Consider the following 25407-nt stretch of genomic DNA (forward strand, 5'->3'; position numbering starts at 1 on the left):
TTTTCCTCTCCTATAACCTGAGAGCCTTGGACTGAAATTGATTAACTATTTTTAGAAAGGAGCCCTAGCTAAATCTGGCTTCTTCCATTGCCAGTCACACCTATCAGGGGAATGTGAGCCCATCTGAATGCAGGTACATGGGAATTATGGCCTGTCCTTTTTACCAAACACATTAATATAACTAAGAAAGGAGTAGGGTTGCTTAATATCTTTCACCATGTTGGACTAGAAGCTGGAGAGGAGAGGCAGCGTTAGTGGAAAGAAAATGGGATTATAATGGTGTCATTTTTCAAATTTTGGTCTTAGTTATCTAAGACCTCTACAACTCCTGCAGGCCTTTCTGAATCTCAAAGCTGGCTACTTTCCTTTCCGCAACAGCTTTCTTTAGTATTCTGAAGACCCGACTCACCTCAATGTTCTGTGTGTTGTCTTCCTTTCCACTGATGGATCCCCCACCATGTGCAGGCTATCTGATTATTTTAATGGATTTCCGAAACTGGTTTACTTGGTGTGTTGGATTGACCTTGGCTGGCCTCCAGGTGCTCACCAAGTTGCTCTGTCACTCCTCCTTCTCAACTGGGCAGAGGGAGAAAAATATGGCGAAAGGCTCGTGGGTCAAGATAAGAATGGGGAGATCACTCAGCAATTACTGTCACTTGCAAAAAAGACGAGACTTGGGGAAATTAATTTAATTTATTACCAATCAAATCAGAGTAGGATAATGAGAAATAAAACCAAATCTTAAAACACCTTCCCCCTCTGCTCCCTTCTTCCTAGGCTCAACTTAACTCCAAATTTCCCTACCTCCTTTGCCTGAGTGGCACAGGAGAACAGGGATTGAGGGTTGCAGACAGTTCATCGCACATTGTGTCTGCCACTCCTTCCTCACTGTTCCCTCACTCCAGTGTGGGATCTCACCCACAGGAGACAGTTCTTCATGAGCTTCTCCAATATGGGTCCTTCCCACAGGCTGCAGTTCTTCGCAAACTTTTCCAGTGTGGGTCCTTCCCATGGGGCACAGACTTTCAGGAATGGACTGCTCCAGTGTGGAATCACCTTGAGGTCCTGCCAGAAGACCTGCTCCAGTGTCGACTCCTCTCCACAGGGCCACAGGTGCTGGCAGGAGGCTGCTCCAGCATGAGCTCTCCACGGGGTCACAGCCTGATTTGGGGCACATCTGCCTGCTCTGGCGTGGGGTCCTCCACAGGCTGCAGATGGATGTCTGCTCCACCATGGACCTCCATGGGCTTGAGGGGGACAATTTGCATCACTGTAGTCTTCACTATGAGCTGCAGAGGAATCTCTACTCAAGAACCTGGAGCACCTCTTCCCCTCCTTCTTCAATGATCCTACTGCCTGCAGAGTTGTTTCTCTCTCTTATTCGTACACCTCTCTCCCAGCTGCTGTCGTGCAGCAGTTTTTACCCTTTCTTAAATATCTTATCACAGAGGTGCCACTAACGTTTCTGATTGGCCCAGCTTTGGCCAGCCTCGGGTCTATCTTGCTAGAACTGGAACTGGCTCTGTTGGACACCTGAAGGTGACCTACAAGAAAGCTGGAGAGGGACTTTTTACAAGGGTATATAGTGATAAGACAAGGGGTAATGGCTTTAAACTGAAAGAGGGGAGATTTAGATTAGATATAAGGAAGAAATTTTTCACTCAGAGGGTGGTGAGGCACTGGAACAGGTTGCCCAGAGAAGTTGTAGATGCCCCGTCCCTGGAAGTGTTCAAGGCCAGGTTGGATGAGGCTTTGGGCAACCTGGTGTAGTGGAGGGTTTCCCTGCCCATGGCAGTGGGGTTGGAACTAGATGATCTTTGAGGTCCTTTCCAACCCTAATCATTCTATGATTCTATGCTTTTGGCATAGGGGAAGCTTTTGGCATCTTCTTACAGAAGCCGCTCCTATAGCCTTCCTGCTGCCAAAATCTTGCCATGTAATCTCAATATGCTTGAGGATCTTTCTGACTCATGTACACTTTCTTACTGGGTTTTAGGCTGGGGACAGGGTAACAATTGCCCATAGTGGAGGAAAACTATTATGGTGCTGCCAGGATTATATATGACTACGTAGTTCTCCAACCCAGATTCTCCAAGAAAAAAAATACTCATTTTCAAAAAATATGTGAGGACATTTTTGTGGGTTCTGAATACCCACCAAGACCTAAAGGGTCTCCATATGTATCTAGGTGCAATTCAGGAGAAGAGCTTGGTGCTTGACCTGAAGCTGGGACCATGACATCAGTTTTCCCAGGAGAAAACTCACAGCAAGAGGAGTCACTGGGGTGCTGGGGCTCCTGTGAATCATGAGGTAACTCCCCAGCAGTGACAAGTGGTGGATGGATGGAATCACTGGCTGATGGCAGTAACAAGCCCTCTGTGGTGATGTACTCCAAGGGACAGTGCTGAGGAGACGTGATACAGCTAAGAGCCTTTGGAGATTTCTGCTCTTCTTCTGTTCTCACTTTCCCACCTTTCCCACAGGCTGGTGGGGCCGGTGTGACTTCTTTCTCATTGTCGAGTCGCTGCATCATTTCCTTCTGATTTGGGAGCAGGAAGGGCTGTGGACGACGTGCTCCTGGCTGTTCTTGCCTCTGTGGAGCCTGGGGACGGTCTTCCTTTGGGAGAGTCACATACTGAAGGGAAACTGATTTCTCATGGACTCCCACTGGGTCCACTTCCAGGGTTTGATGCCTATCAGGCTGGAAGGACATCACTGAGCTGTACAAGTATGGACCATTGAAAGCAAAGCAAGTCTGGAAATCAGTACTTGCATGAGCAGCGCTCTTGTGTGGAAGCCTGTCAAACAGGCAAGATGGATCGGCAGCCTGATTCAATGGGCAGACAAGTGCAGACAATGAAAGCAAGGTTTTATGTGGCTCTCCAGAAGTCTGACAGTTTTGTGGAGCCAGTGTAACATGGGAAAACTCCACTGTCTTCTCCTCAGTTCCATGGAACTCTGCTGGACTGTTAGTCATCCTGTTCGGGTAAAAAAAACACAGCTGCTATTGACAGCTCTCTAACTGAGAGCTCTCTAAGGTGACAACTGCATATAAACAGGAGATGCTTTAAGGGGGTACACTGTCTTCCAGGAAACCAGAAGGAACCTTTGGCCACATCTCTTCTACCTTCCTTAGAAGATGCAAGTCTCAGCCTTTTCTATGCCACAGCAAGAGATCAACTGTCTACTGCCAACTGTTCTCAATGCCAAGATACACAAGCACAAATCAGCTTTTAAGAAAAGCTATGTTTTTGCTGTAAATAAAACAGGGCTAGGGACCTCTGGTAGAATGATGTTTACTGGCTGTGTCCAGACTGTATAGCCATGGCAGTCTTTTGGGTCTTCCACAGTGTCTCTGCAGTCTAAAACACAGCTAAGATTTTGTACCTGTTTGGGTTTTTTTTTTTCAGTTCAAAGCGCACAACACAGTGTGTGAAAGAAGATGTGTGCTGCATGGCCTGGGTGCAAAGCCTGCTAGAATACTGTTGAAGGACACTGGACACAGCCTAACCTGGTACAGTCTTGTCCGTGTTGCCCACTGAGAATGGTTGCTACCCTGCGCTATCTCCCAAACTGTGCCAGGATGTTATCTTGGAGAGCTCTAGTTGGCAAAGGCCAGACCCTGGCAGCAAGACTGCTGACAACAAAGCAGTGCAAGCAGTTACAAGGTGGTGCTTGATACTACATCTTGGCCCCGATTTATTTAACAGTAGAGGCTCAGGCAATGTGACTACTAGCATCAGCATTAGTGCAGCTCTTGAGCTTTCAGTGATACTTTGCAGTTACTTCTTCAAATTAAATGTCCCTTGTCCCTTGTCTCTTACGAGCACTGAATGTGAAGCTAGACAAAGGGAGAAGACAAAGATTTCGAAGAAGTAACAAACATAATCCATCTTTCCTTCACATGACTTACAAAATTATATATTAGAAAGAGCTGACCCTCTCTCCTAAGAGGCAGATAATTATCATGAAACCCAAGAGTCAATTTAATTTGTGCCAGCCTCCCTGTCTGCTCTGCAACCTAGGATAGTTTCCTGAACAGAGCACTATGGTCGCCTCTCCACTCAGTCTTTGAAGACCTGACACAAATTTGAGGCTGTATGGACAATTTAGAGCTATTTCTGATCAGCTGCACACTGGCTGGGACCACTGCAGCTCTTCTTTGTTCACATTCTATCTTCAAAGTCAGACTTTGCTTCAAGGAGCAGAAAGTATGTCATTTCTAGAGGATGAAGAGGTAGGGGAATATGTGTATTTTGGTGAGAGGAAAGTTGTGTTCAGGTGGGCTAGGAGGAATTCAGCCAACAAGATTTCCACTCTATTAGGTCAATGCCTTTTATTCACACCTACTTCCAAAGGACACGCAGAGGAAGAAAGGGAGCAGGTTTCTGTCCTCAGACTTCCAGCCAGGGAAGTCAAAGTCTGCAGCTGCAGCAACTCCTTACAATTTCCGTCCATGTTTGGAAGGTGTACACAGACTTAGGAGATATATAGGTGAAAATCCTTTTTCTTTCCCATTGCAATGGGTGATATCCATGCACAGCCTGCTCTTACTCTATGGTTGGTAAGGAACTTTTCAAGAAAGGATTAGGGAGTGGGCTGCTTACTTACCCATCCACCACTTGAAGGTAGTTAATTTGCTCCACCTCCTCAGAAGTGTTCTGCCCATTGAAGCACACCTGGCTGACTGGCTGTTGGATGCCAGCTTCCTGAAAAGAGAAAATGAAGATTGCAAGACCTCTGAGGAAAGAGGGATCATGATAAGACCAGGAAGAGCCGGGAGCCGTGGGCACGAAAATGCTAGCAGCACATTTGTGATAGATGCTTAGGACAAGAATGAGCTTCCAGGCATTCACATCGCATAACTAGTTTTACCAGTTTATCAACCTGTGTTTTAGAAGTAATCTTTTCTATGTAACTTTTGTTCCAACAACCTTGCTGTTTTCATTTTTAGGGCCATGCTGTTTCCTCACGTAAACACAGTAGAAACATTGCTGCAGGCAATCTTTAGTAGATTGATGCAGGTTAAAAACCTGCCAATCTTAAAGTCTTCCTGGCACCTTCATACCCCTTTGATTTGTTCTAACATCTTCTATCAGCTTTTCACTCCTTCGCCCTTGCTCCAATCTGCAGATGCTTTTCACATTTCAACCTTTGTGTTCTAGCCAGAACAAGCTGAAATTCGTTTCTCTTTGATCTTCAAGTCACAATGGATAGTAACATGGAAGCAATCCCATCACTGTGGCTGCAAAGTATGTCCTGTCCTCCAGAAGACTATTCCTTCACTTCTGTGTTGTCTATCTCTGACCTATCTTTATGAAGCTTAGGAGTCAGGGGCTGCTGCAGCTGCAGGTTCCTGTCACAATAAAACTCAAAGCTGCTGTTTTGTTCAATGCCTACTCTGATTCAGCAGCACATGAAGATACTCTGGGCAACATTTGGCCTGTAGAGCTAAAATTACTGTCTTTCTGTGCTGACTGACCAGAGAAACAGAATCACTGTGATGTTTCCAAAGTTTAGGATAAGGGGATTTGCTACAAGGATGAAAACTCTGAAAACCCAAGACTAACAGAGCGCACTTGTAGATGGAAAGCTGGTTATGAGACAGGTAACAAAGATACTGTGATGCTTTTTAGAGTCGTGGATGGCCTTGTACTGGTGTTGATTATTTTGCGTGAACAGAAATAGAAGTTGATGAAGACTGTCAACAGCTAAATTAATCGGAAGGAACTTTAGAACAATGACTGATCTGCAAGGGGGATTTATCGGAACCTGCAAAACACGCAGATATGCATCATGTAAAGCAGTCTGGTGTACCACATTTCCCCTGTATCAACTGCTGACTGGATGAATGCCTGAGGGACATTGCTTGCTGACTGAATAAGGCGCTGAGAAGTGCTGGGTGCTAAATGAACAGTTAGCTGAAGATGATGACAGCCGATCATATGTAGCACTCTCAAGAGCAATGCTAAGACCAGGAATTCCACTTAAGGTGAAAATATGAAGAGATGAAAAAGGATTTGCAAGGTAGGGGATGAGAGTGATAGAGAGGACAGGAATGGAAAGCTAAAAATGTTGCAATAGGAGGAGTAACTCTTAAGTTATTCTTTTCAAAGACCACTCTTCCCTGGAGTTGTGCATCACTGACTCGCACTGCAGGGAGCCAGAAATGAGGTGGAAGTCATTTAGCTCAAGTAGAAGATAAAACACAGTGGCAAAAATAGCATGAGCTCTCTGTCTGTAGAATGGAGATTAGCAGCGTTGCCTTAAGGAGATAGAGACATTAGAGATGTGAGATCAGATACAAATCCAACAGTTCCAGAGGAGACTCACAGATAGATAAGGCTGTAGAATTGTGATAGTGAGAAACTGAAACACGCAAGAGTCAGCTCCACGAAGGAACCTAGCCACTATTTTCATAAAACTCCAAGTGTGCTCCATGCAGTGCCTCTTTGGTGATATCTACCTACTGGGATATAATTTCTTTGGATCACAAGATTTGCTTGGCCATTGCAGATGAAACCAGGATATCGGTAAGGGAGAGACAGAGAAGAAAAAAGAAGCCACTTGTTTTTAAAAACACCTCCAAAGATTCAGCTGTGCAAACTATGCATTTCCTTTTCTTTGCTCTCATCTTTCTTACATGGAGGAAAATGTCTATGTCCAGGAATAATACCATACAGGAGGAAATACAGCTCTCTCAGTATGAAGTCAACCTACAGTGGCTGTAGACAATTATACAGGGAGGTAATCATGCAAAGACTATAGAAGGTAGCACTGAAGAGAGTCAGACAAAATCCTGACCAAGAAAGAGAAAGATCAAGTCCATCTAGGGAGACCAGGTTTCATGCGTGAAGAGTCTGGGAGGCGTTTTGGAGACAAGCGACGGCAAAATTGACCAGATGAGTCAGAGGGGAGAACTGGTTCTATTTTTCAACTGGTAGGTCCTGGATACTAAGGTAGGAAAATAGATGGAAGACCAAAGACTGCAGTGAAGGGTTGCATGAGACTCGGCCAGACTCCATAATCCTCCTGAACAGGACAGAAGTCTGTTCAGTGACAGTGCAGTCCCTGAGTTGGCATCTCCCTCTCAACCAGATATCCAAACACACTCCTCCCTTTTTTCTTTTCACCCTGGAGTAGCTCCATGTTGTACTTCTCCAGGAACACCCTCCAAGGCACAGTCCTCTCTTACCCTCAGGTAGCTGTGGATCAGGAGACTCTTGCTGGGGTTTGGAATCTTTTCCTCCCACATTTGCTTCTTTCTGCAACAACACCACAGAGTTTTCAAAATTTGCTTCTCAACATGGGTGCAACCAGAAAAGACTGCACCCTCAACACCGCGCGGCTCTGCTCAGTGAGGCACCACCAAGGCCCCCGCCTGCCACCACCCAACTCTCACACTTGCCCGGACACACACAAGGCTGCCCATTGCACACCAAGGTTCATCTCCACATAGACCTCTCCCTCATGGGGGACAAGTAGTGCCTCCGTCTTTACACCACCCACATGGCCAACACGCTGCTAAATCTCCCAGTCACAACGCAAACCTACCTGCGGAAACACTTATAGCTGCAATGAGCAGCTATTAGCAAAGTGATGATGAGAGCTGGGAGCATCACTGGGAGAACCACTGGGGACAGAACTGAAAGACAGAAAAGAGAAATAGGTATCCACCCGCAGAGTGGCTGCTTCCCGTAACAGGTTTTTCACTCTGGTCACTCTTCATGCAAGCCTGATGCTCATATTCTGTCTTCTTGCAGTCTCGGCCTCTTCAGTCACTGACAGCAGAATGGACTACTGGAATCAGGAAACAGGGATGATCTTTTGGACAGGATCTTTGCTTGTTTCTCCACGTGGAAACCTTTACAGTTGGTTGTACTCACCTTGTGAAAGGAAGTAGGAAAGAAGCTTTAAGGTCATTCCTGCTCACCTCCTTCATTAGCATTGCTGCTGTCCTGCAAGGATGCAGACAGGACAGCCACCTTGTTAAGCAACCCCAGCTAGCTCATGGCTGGACCCAACTTCAACCCCAGCTGAGAGAATGGATTTTTCTAGAGAGGCATTTCAGCCATTAACAGTCCACAAAACCTTTCAGAAGTAGCCAGCATGAAAAGTACCATTCTCAGTCTTCCAGGTGAACTCCTCACTCCAATCACTCCAAGGCCCCTCATAATCCAGAGGCATGTTCACCCTTGCACGCATTTTCCCTCTATATTCTGTAGATGATGCCAGCATCTGCAGGGTGAAGATGAAGGGAGGTTCATCATTGCTGATATTTAACTTCTGGAGAGTCTGGGGAGAAGAAAGAAGCACAAATGATGAAGACAAGAGGAACTATCCTTCGCATTTGCCCAGCAAAGAGAAATGCAGGGGTCCTGCACTTTCTAAGACTTACCTTTTCGTATTGGTTGTTTTTCCAGTACTCAACTTGGTATCTCTGTTTTATGTCTTTATATCCAAAAGTGTGTTTTACCCACTTCAGTTCATACTCTTGGTTCTCTGTCATTGTTACTGACACGTTTGCAGGTGGCAGCACCTTAACTGCAACACATGGAAGGTCTCAGAGTACTTATCAACATACCAGTCCAGCGCTCCCTTTCACCCCTCCGAGTTTCCAGAGAATGAAAGCAATGTTGTTTCATGCAATGTAAGAAGTCTTAGCTTTTTAAGATTTCTTAATACTTTACATCTTCATTTTCTAGTCAAATACAATAAACCAGTACATCATTAAACAACAGAAAATCCATATCCATGAATATTGACAGTACTCCCTCCTTACAGAAAAGCAGTAAAGCAATATTTGAAACATCTGTACTGGTCTACCACATTTCCAGAGATTTTCAGCTCTCTTGGAACTAGTGCCTGCTATTTTCACATACTGCAGGAGCTCTCCCAGTTTTAGTCTGTGAAAAGTAGCACCAGTACCTCCAGATACATGCAGGCAGAGGTGATCCGCCTGGCACACCTCACTCAGCAGAGGAGTTCTACCTCATCCAGTGGTCCAGGGGTCACTGCACAAACCCTCAAGAGCTTCAGTGGCTTCTTGAGAAATCACATAGTAACACACTCCCTACAGACACCTATATCCACAGATCCCTGTCACCTGAGACATCCATGAAGGATGGATGTCCAGCCACTGTTAAGAAAATTAACTCTAACCTAGCCAAAAACAACACAAAAGGTCACTCACAGAGAAGTCAGCAGAGTGACAATCCCTCACCGAGAAGCTCTGGGTCACAACTCGAATTTCTGCACATCAGTTTCCACCGCTGCCACCTTCCTCAGAGTAACAAGTGCTACAGAGGAACCCCACACCTACAAGCCACCTCTCCAAAACCTCTGACCTGACACAGAGCTCAATTCCTTTCTTCATCAGTCCTGGTCTCTTCCTCTTCCAACATGCTTTTCCTCACCACCACTGTCCTCAGCTCCACTTGCCCAGATAGCCATCTCTCCAAGAAACAACCAGCAGAAGCAAGAAACAATACAGCAACTCACTGTTCTTGTAGGGTTCAATCAGTTTCTCCTCCGTCTTGGCCCGGACAGATACATGGAACTGGCTGTGACTGCTGGAGTTGCTAACAGGGATCTCACAGCTCTGGAGCATGTACGGGATGTTGGGCAAAGCCTTCTCATGTACAGGAGAGCACTCCTCTTCTCTGAAGGGAGAAAAAGAGGTTGAACTCAGATCAAGGGGAGTGGGACAGAGCAGAAACTCCACGGGAGAGGCGCAGGCATCCTGCCATGGGCAGAGCACGTACGCTGATGCTGGCGTGGCCCTGAAGAACAAGCCAAAGAGGACAGAGGTGATGATCGCCTTCTTCACTTCCCAGCTGCACGTCAGACGATCTGCACCATTGAAGAGGCAGCGAAGGTTCCTGGGCTGAAGGCCACCTTCAGAGAAGATCAGAGCAAGCTAAGTGACAGGAAAGGTCTGGCTTCTCAGCCAGCGCTTCCACCCCTGCACAGCCCCATCCATCCCACGCTACCTTCAGGGGTCTCCCATGACACCTCCATGCTCCACTCGCTGTACTGCCCAGAGAAGCCACTAGACTGCCCAGGTCTGGCTCGAACACGGGCAACGTAGGTGCTCCCTGGGACAAGGTCCTTGTGGTTGAAATGGCAATGTGTCGTGTTGGAGAGGAAGAACGAGGCAGCTTTCTGTTGTTGGGGGAAAGGAGGGAGAGCAGGGAGGGAGGAAATTTGGGAATTGGGGAATGGAGAAGAGGGATGGAGGGAAGACAGGGAACAAGTGAGAGTAGCTGACTGTGAAACTGCATCTCCTAGCAGTCCCACCCATGTGATGATCCATGCACATGCTGCTGTGCAATGCTCCTTGCTCCCACACTAGAGGGGCTTCAGCATGCAAGCTGCCAGCACTGCTCAGGAAGAGGGAGGCACAGGCATTGTTGAGCACAATCTGCCCCTGAGGTGGCCCAGCTCCTGCAGCTCCCAGAGCCCCTGTTGTCTTCGGTGCCAGCTACAAGTTCATAACCCTGCTTATTGCAGAATTTTGTGGGAATCTGGCCATGATGCTTCTCTTAAAAATTAAATATCAGGTCGACAGGTACAGAGTAGAAACATATGTAGATCTAGGGACACAATAGGGCAAAGGATATGGACTCTTAAAAACTAAAAAAAAAACCAAAAACAAAAAACAAATCCACAAAACTTCTCTTTCTGGAACGGGAAGCAGTTTCAAAGGTATTTTGCCATTTCCCATACGAACCCACATGTTCCTATTGGAACATGCTTTAATTCCATTTGGAAGGGATTGAGGGCAAAATCAATTCCAACTCTAAACCCAAGTGCAGTGCTTTTTCTTGGTGAAGAATAGATCTGTGCATTCAACTCAGGTCAAATGGTATTTCACTGGGCAAGCCACTTGCAAACAGAAAGAAAGCCCCTTCTGCCCAATCTGGAACAACATTAATTGCATCTCCTCATAGTGCCTGGGAATGGAAAGGCTGTTCACGTTTACGTTTACCACAGGTTCTCAACTGCCCAAAAGGGTGCAGCCCAAACCAGGGCAGCCCAGCTCCTCTGCTCATACCTCCCAGGACTCCCACTCCTGCTTGTAAGTGACTTCATACTCCAGTGCCTTGCCCAGCCCTTGGATTCCATCAGCTGCTTTCCAGGTCAGCAAGAAGTCTCCTGATGTCATCAAGGTGACTGAGAGATTTTGAGGTGGGAGAGTCTGAACTGGAAGGTGAAGATACAACCCATGAGAGGAAATAGTGAGGACAGGGACATGACAAGGGGAAAAAAAAATGCCTAGCTGATGTTCTCTGAGCGACAGAATCTGGATATTTAACAATTTCCCTGGAGTGCTACAATTAATCCACGATCTTTTTTCATTATAAAGTGCAAACTCTACAAGAGCTAGGAAATATATTCATGAACATAAGAGGAAAATAGGAAGAGCAGTGCTGTTGTGCAGCTTCATAGCAACTTTGTGAAAGAATATACTGTAATGCATGTAGAGCATGGTGCTGAAAGCTAAAGCTTTTTTGATATCTTCCCTCAATGTCAATCAAGACACTGGTTAGCTGGCAGGTGTACGCCCTTTTTTTCCATTGTAGTCATTTAAGTCAGAGTCATTTTTGTCTGTCCCAAATGCACTTAATTAAAAGGTGGTAGAATGACCATATAACCATTTAACTTCACTCTTGTTTACGTTTCAGGTTAAGGGCTGACCTAAGTATCTTTTTAGGATTACATATTCAATATATTAATCCAACAAACTTTTAAATATGCAAGAACAGAGACAAGATTTAGTGGTTCGTCTTTACCATTCTGAAACAAGTAGACGTTTAGCTCTGCATGCAGTGTCAGGTCAAATTTGAAGTTGTAGATTCTTTGATCATATCCCTGGATATGACACACCCAGTGCATTGTGTAGTTCTGGCAGTCAGTGTGGTTTTCACCTTCGTGGGATCTGTAGGTCATTTCTTCATTCCTGGTTACACAGAAAAAAGCATGGCTATCTCAATAGGATGCTGCTAGATGGCCCTAAGTGTGGTTTCTGAAACCTGCCTCACATGATACTTTATTCTGTTTCTAAATCAATGTTTATCATTGCATTATGTTGGCATACTCCTGTAGTTCATTGACATGAATAAATTCTCTAATATCAAGCACATCTGCTTTATTCTCTCTTCCTTTCCTCAAGGGAGATGCATTCAGAACATCTCTCTTGGGTTGGTAGGTGTCTGGGCCCTGAGCGCAACTTCTTTCACAACTTCGTTGTCCCCCAAGGGGTTTGTCTACCCATGCTCAAGGCTGTCTAAGATGGAATCAACTCGACTGAGGGCCTCCCCACCTTCACTCAGAAGATGCTTTTAATTTCAGACCCTTGCCTTTGGTCCTTGCCTGAGCTATGATGCAGCCATATCTGCGTTTGGTGATACGGTTTGCTGATTGTGATCCGTGGAATTGACTTCCTAGCTTGACCTTAAGCCTGGCTGCTGGATAGGGACTTCCTTGGAGATCTGGACTGATGGGTGATCCTCGTCACTCTCACTGTTCTGCTTTTCTTGTTACTATGGGATTATGCCATTGTCAATGCCTTACTGTCACCCTAAGCTCCTAGCTCACCTTCCCTTAGCAAGTAAAGCTTGTTGCTTCTGTAGCAGTAGGGCTGGCATTTTACGTGTGTACATATGTATGTTATGGTGTGCTTACACTGGAGAAGTCAAAGAAGGTAAATAAAAGCAATGCAGCTAGCAGTTGGGACAGAAGTTTTGTGAGGACTATGGGACTGCAGTCCTCCTACAAAAAAAATATTTCCATACAGACTGTGGAGTCCTTTGTGCTACAGGAACACTTCTGTGGTTTGTAGACTTCAGTTCACAGCAAACTGCTAACATTTGGAGTGTGATTCAATACTCTAGAGACTATAAGAAGCGCCTTCTCCATGGACTTCAACAGCTGTCAGGTCAACTCATGAATGAATCCTAGAGTTCTTTCTCAAAAATAAAACCAAGATAACTTCTTCCTATTCTTATTTCATATGTTTTCTTCCCACCCTCCAATCCCTCTGCTGTTTATTCCTTCATCTCCTGCTTCCACTATTATTCTTTTTTCTTCTTCCCCTGTCTCTTCCTTCTTCTTCGTGCCTTCCTCTCTCTCATACTTTCCAGTTTGACTGTTCGGAATTTTTTTTCTTTAAAGGAAGAAGTAGCAAAAAGATACTGCAAGATGTAGCCTAGTATCTCTGAGAGGAAACCCAATGAGTCAAACAAACATGTACAACTTCTAGTTTTCTCACCGTTTCTTTTGCAGAATTTATTTCAACATAGCTATTCTCTTACTGGCATAAGGAAGAAGAAGCCTTCTTTGTCATTCTGATTAGTCATTATCACCACTGTGTCTGTTGTAACACATCCTTCTCTACTCAGGTGCAATAATTAACACGTCCTGCCATATTTTGTATGTGTGCTGTCACAGCAAAAGCAGGGGAGAGTGATTGATAATGGAAACCACTTGATTAGCATGCTCTTCTTCCTGTTCTTCCTCATCTTGTACAGATCGAACTTTCTCCCTAGCCTGGACCTAACACTGGTGTCTGCAAGTTGGATACTGTGCTGTCTGGGAGCCCAGTCCACTGTCCTTTTGCTGAGCTCCGTCTCTTAGTTTCAGCAGCCAAGCCCCTTTAGACCCTTCACAAACCATCAGCCAGGCACTTACTTTTCACAGCTGTTGTTAAAGTTCAGAGCCACGTTCAGGAATTGATGAGCCTCTGAACACTCCATCCATGTGCATGTTGTAAGAGATATGTAGTTGTTATAACACTGCAGGGTCTGCACTGGGATGCTCTCTGAAAAGAGGAAACACTCAGAAGAGGGATGAGGCTAAAGGAGGTAGCGCAAAATGGTAAAATGAACACAAGCTCTGATTCTGTACTGGAGAACGCAGAGACAGAGAATCGAGGAGCTGAGTGATGAGATCTGCTGAGAATGTCCCCTATGTTTTTGTGTGGGGTTTATGTGGTGAGGTTTTAGTAGCAGGGGAGGAACTGCAGGGATAGCCCCTGCAAGAAGCTGCTGGAAGCTTCTCCAGCTCCAAGTTGGATCTCGCTCTGGCCAGCACTGAGCCTCAGTGCCTCTGTGAATAAAATTTCAGAAGGGACAAAGAAACCTGCGCCATGCAGGACCTGCAGCAGAGAGAGGGCAAAGGCACGGGCGGCCGTCTGCGCTGGGCCTCCCCCTTCCACCCCTATCCTAGCCGTGCGGCCACGGCTTGGAGCATCTTGGAGCACTCCGAAGCGCCCTGCTCCCGGGGTACCCGCTGGGCAGAGTTCATCCCGCCATGGGCTCCAGGGTTCATTGGGCTGGTCGGCCCTGCGCAGCTGCCATGGAGAGAGGACTGAAATCTGAGAGAAACAGCTGCATAGACACCAAGGTCAGTAAGGATGGAGGGGGAGGTGCACCAGAGCTGAGGATCCCCTGCAGCCCGTGTGAGACGGCCCCCCTGCAGCCATGAGAGGCATGATGGAGCAGTCTGCACCAGAAAGGGTGGCTGCGCCTGAAGGAGCTGTGATTCTGTGGGAAGTCCATGCTGGAGCAGTCTGTTGCTGAAGGACTGCACCTCGTGGGAGGGGCTCATGTTGGAGAAGTTTGTGGAAGCTGTCTCCCGTGGGAAGGGACCCCACGTTGGAGCAGGGAAAGAGCATGAGGAGTCCTCCCTCCGAGGAGGAGGGAGCAGCAGAAACAAGGAGTGATGAACTGACCGCAACCCCCATCCTCCATCCCCTTGAGCCACTCTGGAGAGGAGGTAGAGCCACGAAGAAGGGAGGGGTGGAGGAAGGTGTTTTTAAGATCTTGCTTTGTTTCTCATTATCCTCTCTGATGTGATTGGTAACTAATTTAATTGATTTGTCCCCAAGTCGAGTCTGCTTTGCCCATGACCGTAATCGTCCCTGTCCTTGTCTCAACTCTCAAGTCTTTTACTATATTTTCTCTTCCCCTTTCTGCCTGGGGGAGAAGGATTGAGCAAGCGGCTGCATGGTGCTTAGTTGCCAGCTGGACTAAACCACAACAGTTGTTCAGCTCATACTGCATGGATTTCAAAAACAAAAGTTGCGCCTTCATGGGAAAGCCTGAAGGCAAGAAGGCTCCAACAGCAGCTGCTGCTCTTAGAGTAGGCTGGACTGTCATTATGTCACCATTTATCAGAATTTTATTGTGACTTTTAGGCATCAACTTTTTTACTCTGCTTGTTTGTGAATCAAAATGATCATGCAAGAAAAGGAAGATTCTCGTCTACAACCTGTGAAGAAAAGCTGGAATTGTTTAGTAATAGTTAAAATTAATTTTCAAGAAATATTCTAATTCAAAAGATAAGTCCAAAGGATTAAGATTGGTGTTTTTCAGCCTCATTGGACTTCATGTCTTTGAAGCAAAAGGGCCTCATAACACTGACTAAAACCTCAAACACATCTTTGCCTTTCTGTTCCCCACCACCAGACAGGAATCACAGCCATTCTGATATAGTGAACTATGATCTAAGACTTCAGATTGTACCTCTGTTTCTCTTCCTCATAGAGGCCTGATGCTCCATGAAACTGCAACACAGATGAAAAGCAGGTCAAGCAAGTGAGAGTATAACACAGAAAGCCTAAAAGAGCAGCTCTCACCGGTGAGAAGCCTATTGTCTCGTATGAATAACCTTTTGATATTCCCGGTAGGAGGAAATGAGAGTACTAAGACCAAGTGGGCAATGCTGAATGGGGATTTATTTGGCTGAGTGCTCGCATCAGCATCAGTGCCCTAGGATCAGCATAATTCTGATTCCTAGTAAATCTCTGCACGGTTTTGCAATAAACAAGCATCCAAGCTGAATGGGAGGACCTCCAGGACCTAGGCAGTGTAGTGTTAACTTTTGTACCCCTTAAAGATAGAAAGAATCTGGGAGACATTTAGAAAAAAACTTTTAAGAAAACAATTATAGATTTTTAAAAAGCCAAACAAATGCTCTCACCACACTACTGCTCTTCTAGCAGCCAAAAGATGTCTCAGTAGAAAGGCAGTAAGTGCAAGATATGAGTGAGCTGATTTATTGTTTAAGGCAAAAAAAACAGATGCCTCATTAAGCAGGACATCCAGCTTTGTCTTTGTGGCTTGTTGTCATGGTGGCGAATACATTCACATGCCCACTAAATAAGCCTGCTTGCCTTAGCAAGAGTTATGCCTCTAGGAAGTCATATGCAAAAGTGGGAGACACTCACTCTGGTTAGCTACAATGACATTTAAGTCACAGAAAGGAGAAAGCTTCCTGATAAGGAAAACGTATTTTAAAAATCTAGTGGCTGAAAAATTTGTGTCCCTCCATCAGTAAGCAAACATACCTTGTAGGCGGATTTGCAGAGAGCCTGCTTTTCCTTTTTCTTTTGTGAAAAAGCTCTGTGCAAGGAGGAGCTGTCTGTGTTGAGGAAAGGTCACTGTTAACCTGGGAAAATTAAAGTGCCCTTCCCTAAGAATTCAAACTCCAAGAACAGGCACTTGGAGTTGTCTCTGCTATGATGAGGACTTCTGACTCAGGATCAGCTTGATTGAGAGCTCTTTTTTTTCAAAAGCAGCAGCCAAGTGATGGTAAGGAATAATTTTGCCTTTCCTAGAAAGCCTAAGGCAGCTAATGCCTAATCTTGCAAGAAACACCTGGGCCCAAACCAAGTTACTTTCAGGTCCAAAATGTGAAATATGCTGCAAAGACAAGGTTGTTCCAGTCATTGTAAGGTTATCACTTGAGAGACCACAGATTCCATGGCATGCAGTACTGCGAATCACACGTTAGGCAAAGGAGCATAATCCTCACAAGTATCAGTGATACATGTCTATTTCTGCACAGATAAGTGTGCATCGAGTACATTTTTCAATGCCTTTTATTTCACAGCCTCTTCTGTGATATCAACTGGCTCTCAGCTCCTTGTCTCTTAGGGAGCAGCCAAGCCCTTGCTCTAACTCTAAAGGGAAGGAGAGTATCACTTGGAGGCAGGATAAGTCAACAGGCATAACAAAGAGACACCTATTGTTGAGGAAAAAAGGAAGATTGGAAAAAGTTTTCTTTTGGTATAAACGAAAATTATATCTAACGATGGGACAGGCAGTCACAACTCATACTGGTAATAGTCAGGCCAACTCAGATATGAATCTTCATGACTAGTCAATTTAAGTAAATATACTAACAGGCTTTGAACATTGTCTATCCCATGACTTTGGGGTCTTGCCTAAAAATCATTCACAACTCTGCCATTGGCATACATCTGGAGTGTTTGCTATAGCCTTAGTAACTACGTATGTGTAGACTCACAGTGTCATCTTCTTTTTCTGTCGCCAAGATGAAAGCAGAAAATAAAGGGAGGATGGAGAAATATCAAGCTAAAATAAATTGAACAAGACTAGAAAAGAAAGGAGTAAAACATAGAGCCAAAGAGTCTGAAACTCACCTCGAGTATTTCCAATCCCCAAAACCAAGCATGGAGCCAGAAAAAGACTGATGAGCTCTTTCATCTTTACATCTTTGCACACAAACATGATCTTGTCAGGCAACAACTCCCTGCATCACTGACTGTTCTTCCTCAAACACGTGCTCAACAGCCACTGTCCTTCCTTCTTTGTCACCGGTTGCAGCTGAAAACAAAACTCATGTGGTTAGCTAGAAGGCTTGGGCCTTCTGGTGGCCCCAAACTACCTCTTCCATCAACACTGATATGATCTCTCAGAGTAGCTTCATATGAAGATAATTTATTAAGGGGAAAACTTTCTGCCTCACCACCAGAGGACAAGGAAAAAGATTGATTTTCCACCTCCTTCCTTCACCTTCAGCATAAGAAATAACCCGTAAGTTATGAGAAGGAATTAATTATCCATGTTGATTCACCCATCTGACCCATACAAATTCCACGCTGCTGTTCCATTGAATCATAAACCTGTGCAAAAAGAAACACTTCCTATCCTCTCTTACCACTCCTACTCACAAAAAAAGTACTTCTGGGGACTTGAGAGAGCTAGTCCTCCTATTTATTCACTTTAAGACCTATTTCACAGGACTTTTAAGTCCTTGTTTGTTTGAGAAGAGAGGGCTCCTTGCCAATTCCTTCCCCACAGTAACAACTCATTTGTCTTACCTGAATGCTGAGTGGTCTTTGAGGCAGGTACTTCACAGTAAGTCGTTATTTGACTTTCTTGTTTATCACTCACCTGAAGTCAGTCCAAATGCAACTGCCAGTGGGACACCCACAGCCTTACCCCTTCAAAAAAGCTTGTGCTCTCTTTCCCTTTCAGTTGTGCTATTGCAGACTTCAGCACCAGAAGCATGTTTGGCTTGTTCTCTCTGACCTTCCTCTTTATAGCATAAGTCCAGCAACTAGGTTCCTGATCAGATGTCATACAAGAGGAGGAGGGAAGGAAGTACTTTTCACTGTTATATTTTGCTTAAACAAGTTCCAAGAAATGTGACTCATTTTTCCGCAAATAAGACGTAATGAGTGCTTAACAGAGGCTGAACTTTGCTGCCTGTTCTCTTTTCTGCTCATCTGCACTCAAAACCTGTCTTTTAAATCATTGTTCTCCTTGTGGGCAATGTGTGCAATGTTTTCTGAAAGGAAATTAATTGCCATCAAATTAAACGGTCATTAAATTAAAAATTACTTTACATTGTGAATGTTGTCTTAAAGACATGTTGCTGTCGCTAAGCCTGACCTGTGTAAAACTGTCTCCATCCAAATAGCAGCACTAGAAGTGTGGATTCTGCTTAAACCAAAATCACACCTTTAAGAGAATAAAATGCAAGCCACACTCTAATTACTGTTAATTATTTTAATTTAAGTTATAATATCACTCTGCATCAGTAGAAGTGAGGAAAACACACTACAATTGAGACAATGTAATTTAACATATATTTAGATCTTCTTTTAATCTTAGGAAAAAAAATAAAGGGAGTGGTGACATCTAAAGAAGTGGGAGGCGGCGAAGTTTCTTACTGCTTTCTCTAACCCAGACTGCAGTCTCTGGGTTAGAGTTCTGGCAGTACTTTTGCCTTATCAATTGAAAGTACCAGAGTTCAGGCAACTTCAGATTACATCCTCCACAGCATACACAGGTTCTTATGAATCAGTGGCAGCTGAAAGTGTATTGGAAAAAATTTTTAAAAGCTAAAAGAAAATCAGAGTAACCCGAAGAGAGGAAGAAGCAAGGAAAACTATTCGGCAATAATTTTCAGGATGTGCTGTAAAAGTGACCATTGCACACAGTGTATGGACATGAGCTTGAGAATGGAGACTTTGTCTTCACAGTCCCAAAGGGCACACATGCACTCTCCTTCTCTTCATGCTTCTTTCATGGGTAAAAAAGAAGTATAAACTTACCCCTTCAGTTTCTTCTTAACAGGCAGAAGAATTATCCCACTTACATGCAGAGACCTCAGTGGGGAAAAAACGAAGATCGGTAGTGAATACTGATGCACTATGTCTCTTGAAACTTCAGTCATTCGTAAGTAATTGCTTTTTCTTCTTTTCGTGCTTGTTAAGCACACTCACACTGTGTGTCATTTCAAGCAATACTCTGTTACTCCTCTCACTTAATTTACTCCAATTAGGTTTTGGCATCCCCAGACACAAAGGATCTACCTATCAGATGGAGTGCTTCTGCAATAGAGCAATGCTTGGTGAATGTGAGGTTAAAGTTCCCTTGGATGGAACTGAGGCATGCCTCTTCAGTGAAGCTGCTACAGTAACTTGGTCTTGCATGGAGTGTGACTGGATGAGTGACAGCAACTCCACCGTGCTAGTCTCATAGCAGAGTCTGACACCATCAGTTACCTTATTAGTTTGCACGGAAATCACTGGGCCAAGACATACCTATGCTACAAAGGCCTGAAGAGCCTTGGCTTCAGAAAGTTGAGAGGCAATTTCCTCTAGATAATCTAGGCTGCAAAGTGATGCTTTTCTTTCTAAAGACCTCACAAAGGGAGTTAACTGACATGTTAATTCCCTGTCTAAAATGAAATCCAGTAACAACCTTTAGCAGCAACTTAGAGTAGAGGTTCAAGAAAACTCTTCTGGTAAAAAGATGAGGTAGGAAGGCTGAGTCTAAATCCCTGGATTTCTCCTACTCTGTTTCCTGAGCCATAACGAAAGCAACTTTCATGGGTATATTTAAAAACAGTGAGCAGACTGCCTTAAATTCAGTGGTAATCTCTTCAGGACTACTGGGATGGGCTCTTTGACCAGAAAGACTTTAATTGATCCTTTCAGAAAACACACAGTTGTGAATTGACAAGACCCCAAAAGGCCATTTGTAAGTCAGTTAAAAACTTTTAACCCAAAGTGAGGTATAACTTGACTGAACAGATGGACAAGTCAAGCCTTTCAGCTCCAAGACAGGACATGAAGATGAAGTCAAATCATCCTTTAGACGTGTGGTCTGTCATATCTGCATAGGCCATCCACAGCCTCTATTGTACACAATGGAAGTTATGTCCGGCACGTGATCTCACAGATTGATACCACAGTAGCCAGGTGTCCCTGGGTGGGCTGAGTGGACCTCATCTGCTGGATCTGATCTTCATTTCCAGGAGAAGGTCACGACCAAAAGTGATCCTGGGTGACATGAACACTAGCCAACACTATGCCATGAGTTACTCAACAGGTACCATGTGCAGCAAAGGCTGATGGGTTTCTGAACTGGGATGGGCTTCCTTCAGTAGAAAAAGGAGAATATCTCCTTCCTTTCTAACAAAATTAAACAAGATGATGATCAAGTAAATAAAAACACAGCCAAATGTTTTACTAGAAAAGGCCCATGCAGTTGAAAATATGGTACATACCATGAGGAATCTAGACATTCTCTTAGTAAATGCTTAGAAAGACCCAATGGTTATGGCCCGTATGCACACCACCAATAAAAAAACAGCAGGCAAGAAGTCCTCAAAGCAAAGTTTAAACCAGGAGGCTAAAAATGCAGTCCTACATAGTAGCATTCTTCAATGGTCCTATTTCTTTACACTGTGTCAGGTAACAGAGGCTCAGTGCATGATTGATTAAACTGTGTAGGGAACAGGTGATTATATTTATTAGTATCTGGTAAATTTTTGAAGCAGATTAAGTTTATATAAGATGGGTTTCCACTAGTCAGAACTGAATCAGTGCTGCTGGCTTTTAAGATAAAAATGCTATGAGGTAATTTTAAAATTAAAACCAAGGAAATCATGCTAGGTGTGGAAAGTAAATTATTCAGATTGATACATCTGTGTGGTCTGATGAAAATAAGCCCAAGAAGCTGTTAAAAAGGTCAATGTTTGCAGCACCAAAGGGGTTGTTTGAAGAATCATTAAAAACTCAAAAGTGAACTTAGGCCTTTTGCAAGTCTACCCACACTATAAAGGTAGGGTTATTGTATCCTTAATGTTCTGGAAAAGTAAATGAGGCAAGACATATAGAGAAAAATGATATCTTATAATGATATTTTCCAACTAAGTTTTTCTGTTTAGTAGAACATAATTACTTTTTTTACAAGCCTTGCATAACCTACATTCTTACTCAATTGCTTTCTTGTAATAAAATCTGTGAAGGAAGTTAAAAATTCAATTGTCAAACAAGTAATTGTAGTAAATAATCAAAGGCTTTAACAGACCTCAGTATCAGAGAAAAAGAAATAACACATACGTGTTTTGATGAGTACTCAGAGAAGAATCCAGGGAACTACTGACCAATCAGGCTGGCTTTTGTACAAGACAGGTGATACAAAATGTAATGAAAAATAGAAATAATAGAGAGAACGTTCTGGGGAAGAGTTAACATAGCTTTTGTAGAGAGTAGTCAAGCTTCATAAAACTTGTAGAGTTCTTGGAAGAACTCCAGGACCAAACAGATACAGGATTATCCATTTAGTGTATCATACCTACATGTCAAAAAAGCCTCATGAAGTCCCTCAAAAATGGGGTTTCAGGAACTAAGAGATAAAAGGCAGGTTCTCATGTAGATTAAAGTCAGTTAGAAACAGAAAACAAATGAGAGAAATTAATGGTTAATTTTCATATTGGAGGAAGGCTTTAAGTGAATTCTCCCAGGCATTTCTAATCTTCAACATAATTATAAATGATCTGGAAACTGAATGATTAGAGATCTCTCACCTGACAGATCTGGGTGACTGAGAAAGAGAAAACTTTATCTAGGATGCTCCAATCTAATGATGATGGAGAAAATGCTACGTTATTCGGTATTAATGGGGTGTGAAATTAGAATCATAGAACCATAGAATCATAGAATGATTTGGGTTGGAAGGGTCCAACCCCTCTGCCATTGGCAGGGATATCTTTCACTAGATTAGCTTGCTCAAAGCCCTCTCCGACTTGACTTTGAACACTTGCAATGATGAAACATCCACAACTTCTCTGGACAACCAGTTTCCATGTCTCATTGCAAAAAAATTTCTTCCTTATGTCTAATTTAAATCTATCTATTCAGTTTAAAACCATTAGCCCTTGTCCTGTTACTACAGGATTTGGTAAAAGTCTTCCTCCATCTTTCCTATCAGCCCCCTTTACATATTGAAAGACCTGCAATAAGATCTCTGCAGAACCTTCTCTTCTCCAGGCTGAACAATCCAAACTTTTTCGGCCTTTCCTCATAGGAGAGGTGTCCCAGTGCTCTGATCATTTTCATGCCCCTCCTCTGGACCCACTCTAACAGGTCCATGACTTTCTTGTACTGAGGACTCCAGCATATGAAATATGGATACAGTATCCAAGTAGGATCTCAAGACAGTGGAGCAGAGGGCAGTTCAACCTGCTGGCCATGCTTCTTTTTATGCATCCCAGTATACGATTGGCTTTCTGGGCTGCAAGTCACATTGCTGGCTCATATCTAATTTTTCATCCACCATTTTCCCCAAGTCCTTCTCTGCAAGGCTGCTCTCAATCAGTTATCTATTCAGTGTTAACCAATACATAGAAATTCATTGTGATACAAAATAATTCTAACTATGCAACAGATCAAAGAACCTGTGAGAGCAGACAAATAACCATAGTAATGGGAGAGTTCAATTATCATAAATTAGCCAAGTAACAGTTTCTCGAATACCATATTCAGTTCTTGTCATCTCATCTCTGAAGGAATACTGTAGAACACTCCGTACAAACAGAAAACGTATAGAAGTGTTATCAGAAATATGAGATCTATAGGAAGAGAGATTAATACTATGGAATTCTTCAGCTTGGAAAAAGAAACAACCAAGTGATGGTTTGACAAAAATTTGTAGCATCTCCAAACGGGAGATGGTAAACAGGAATGATGGTTTATCAGTTCTTCTAGAACAAGAACAAAGGAGAAACTTACCATGCAACTGACACAAATGAGTCCAGGAAGATGTGGGCAATTTTTTTAAGTGTTTTTATTTATAAACAAATTGATAATGCTTTACTATAAGACATTATGAAGCCAAAAATTCAGTGGTTTAGAAAGGATTAGTTAAATCTCTATAAAGGCCAGAGCTGTTAACACATATTATTACAACAGCTTAGATGTAACCTCCAACTCAGGAAGGCTCTGGGCCAGATACCAGGTAATATATCAGTTAAAGATTAATTGTTTACTGTATGCTTTTCCATGTTACTACACCTTGGCTTTAAGCATCCACTGTAAATATTGGCAGAGACAGAATACTGAGCAAGATGGAATGACTGTTTAGGCCCAGTGTGTTAGTTTTATGTTCCTATATTGCAGTCTGCTGCAATTAGAAGGGAAGAAAAAAAGTGTCCTTAGATGCTGAAACAGCTAATGAATCCACCATTAATCTGCAGTGAGTAAACTCAAAATATACGTAAACACCCTATGTACCTCTGAACGCAGCCGCAGAACAGACAGGTTAGAAGTGCACAGCAAGGCTACAGTAGATGCAAAAGTACTCATCTCAAAAGTTTGCAATGTATGAGCACACTGTGAATAAGGAGCTGGAAATTTTTTAAAAAGAGAATAGGAAAAGCCAGACCAATTTTTTTCAGATAGCTTTACATCTACTTTTCAGGACAAACAAATTAGCCTTCAACAACAAAGACCATATGCTCCTTTACTGGCAAACTGGAAGGGACACAATGCATCTACAAAGCTTTTGGCCTAAAGCTGGCTCATGCTGAGCAAGTTTGCAGAGGAGTCTGGGTCCACCCACCTAACGTCATGGGGAAACATCTATTGTGTAATATGAAGAGTGGTTAGGATCAAGGTTGGAGCATATGGAATCCTGGCAGCCATGTGGAAGGACTTAAAAAGGGCCAAAACAGACACGAAATCATCATGCTAGTTATTCCCACAACTGAACATGACACATGGGTTTCTTTTCATGGAAATTTCAGGTCTGTAGTGAGAGCAGAGGAAGCCTGTAGAGAGTGAGGAGAAGAGGCAGAGATCATTCTTTGGAGTTATATGGGAATAAGATTGTGTGTCCAAATGTGTTTGACTGAATGAACAAGGAACTACACAGAAACTGACAGGATGGGTTGGGTTTGGTTTCCATACTTGCAGAGATACGGGATTCTCAGAAATTTTCCAGCTATTGTTCCTCGAGGCCTTGGAGCGCTTTCCACTGCAGGCTTCTTTTTCTAGTAAACATTCAACCCTCATTTTCCTTCCCTACATAAAAGACAACCCCCAGGCTAGCAGAAACAGAACAACAGACTAGTTCCAGCTGGATCTTAATTACAACTACTTGAGTTTCACAATTGTACTTACTACCCTAATCTCATGCAAATTCAGGTAATATTTTCTAGTTGTGGAAGATTGTGATAGGGAATAATAAACTGATTACTTCAGAGCAAAGAAGAGAAAATTGCCTGCCTTTAAAACACAGGCAGAATCTTCGATGTTTGAGCATACAGAAAGGAAAGGGTTGCAATGATTTCATAACTGTATATTCAATGTAAATATTCAACATAAATTTTACATTCAATGTAAAATGTGATTTACAGTATTAATTGAGATGCCCACCTCTCCTTTTTTGACTATATAGGAAACATTGGTGAATCATCACTCAGGTATGCAGGCTGAGGGGCTGGAACTACTTAGTGGAAAACCCTACAGAAAGGAGCATGTCATAATTAGCTCCTGAATCATCAGAATGATGATTCCTCTCCTGCATATCAACACCTAGCACTTGGGAAGGTAGCAGCAACTTCCTTCTGCACAGCAACTTTGTGGCTCAAGCTAATGATCAGGAAGTTGAAGACTTGGGACTCACAGCACCTAAGTCTTGAATCATTAGCTACAGGATTGTAAAATGTTTTTTACCACCACCACCGCAGCTGGATGTCATGCAAAGGGAATGGAAGGTCCATAGGATCAGCAACAGATGAAGTATATGGAGCTTTGGTTCTGTAACCCAGTAAGAAGCGGATTCCTCTGGCCACAGCAGA

The 25407-nt window shown here is 43.6% G+C and overlaps 1 protein-coding gene across 1 annotated transcript; it reads right to left on the reverse strand.

Annotated features, from left to right (window-relative positions):
- Nucleotides 1–1913: 1913 nt before the first annotated feature.
- LOC147528894 (cytokine receptor common subunit beta-like) lies at nt 1914–17537 on the reverse strand. The gene is made up of 12 exons (XM_086611092.1): nt 17450–17537; nt 13693–13822; nt 11796–11962; nt 11057–11205; nt 9993–10164; nt 9502–9897; nt 8399–8544; nt 8121–8295; nt 7555–7645; nt 7196–7265; nt 4612–4709; nt 1914–2978 (listed from the first exon to the last, which is right to left on the reverse strand). The coding sequence occupies exons 1-12, from the start codon at nt 17535–17537 to the stop codon at nt 2114–2116; spliced, it is 2547 nt and encodes an 848-aa protein (XP_086467218.1). The 3' UTR covers nt 1914–2113.
- Between the last annotated feature and the right edge of the window lie 7870 nt (nt 17538–25407).

Source organism: Tauraco erythrolophus, chromosome 4 (assembly GCF_009769465.1).
Source record: "Tauraco erythrolophus isolate bTauEry1 chromosome 4, bTauEry1.pri, whole genome shotgun sequence".
Lineage (NCBI taxonomy): Eukaryota > Metazoa > Chordata > Aves > Musophagiformes > Musophagidae > Tauraco > Tauraco erythrolophus.

What these genes read in the sequence shown, in the direction of transcription:
- LOC147528894 (XM_086611092.1), bottom strand. Translation starts at nt 17,537, where the DNA reads ATGTTTGTGTGCAAAGATGTAAAGATGAAAGAGCTCATCAGTCTTTTT. An exon ending in AGGAGTGGGAGTCCTGGGAG is followed by an intron (nt 10,165 to 11,056) that starts GTATGAGCAGAG and finishes CCCCAACAACAG; the next exon opens with AAAGCTGCCTCGTTCTTCCT. An exon ending in GATTGAACCCTACAAGAACA is followed by an intron (nt 8,545 to 9,501) that starts GTGAGTTGCTGT and finishes CATGTGTTGCAG; the next exon opens with TTAAGGTGCTGCCACCTGCA.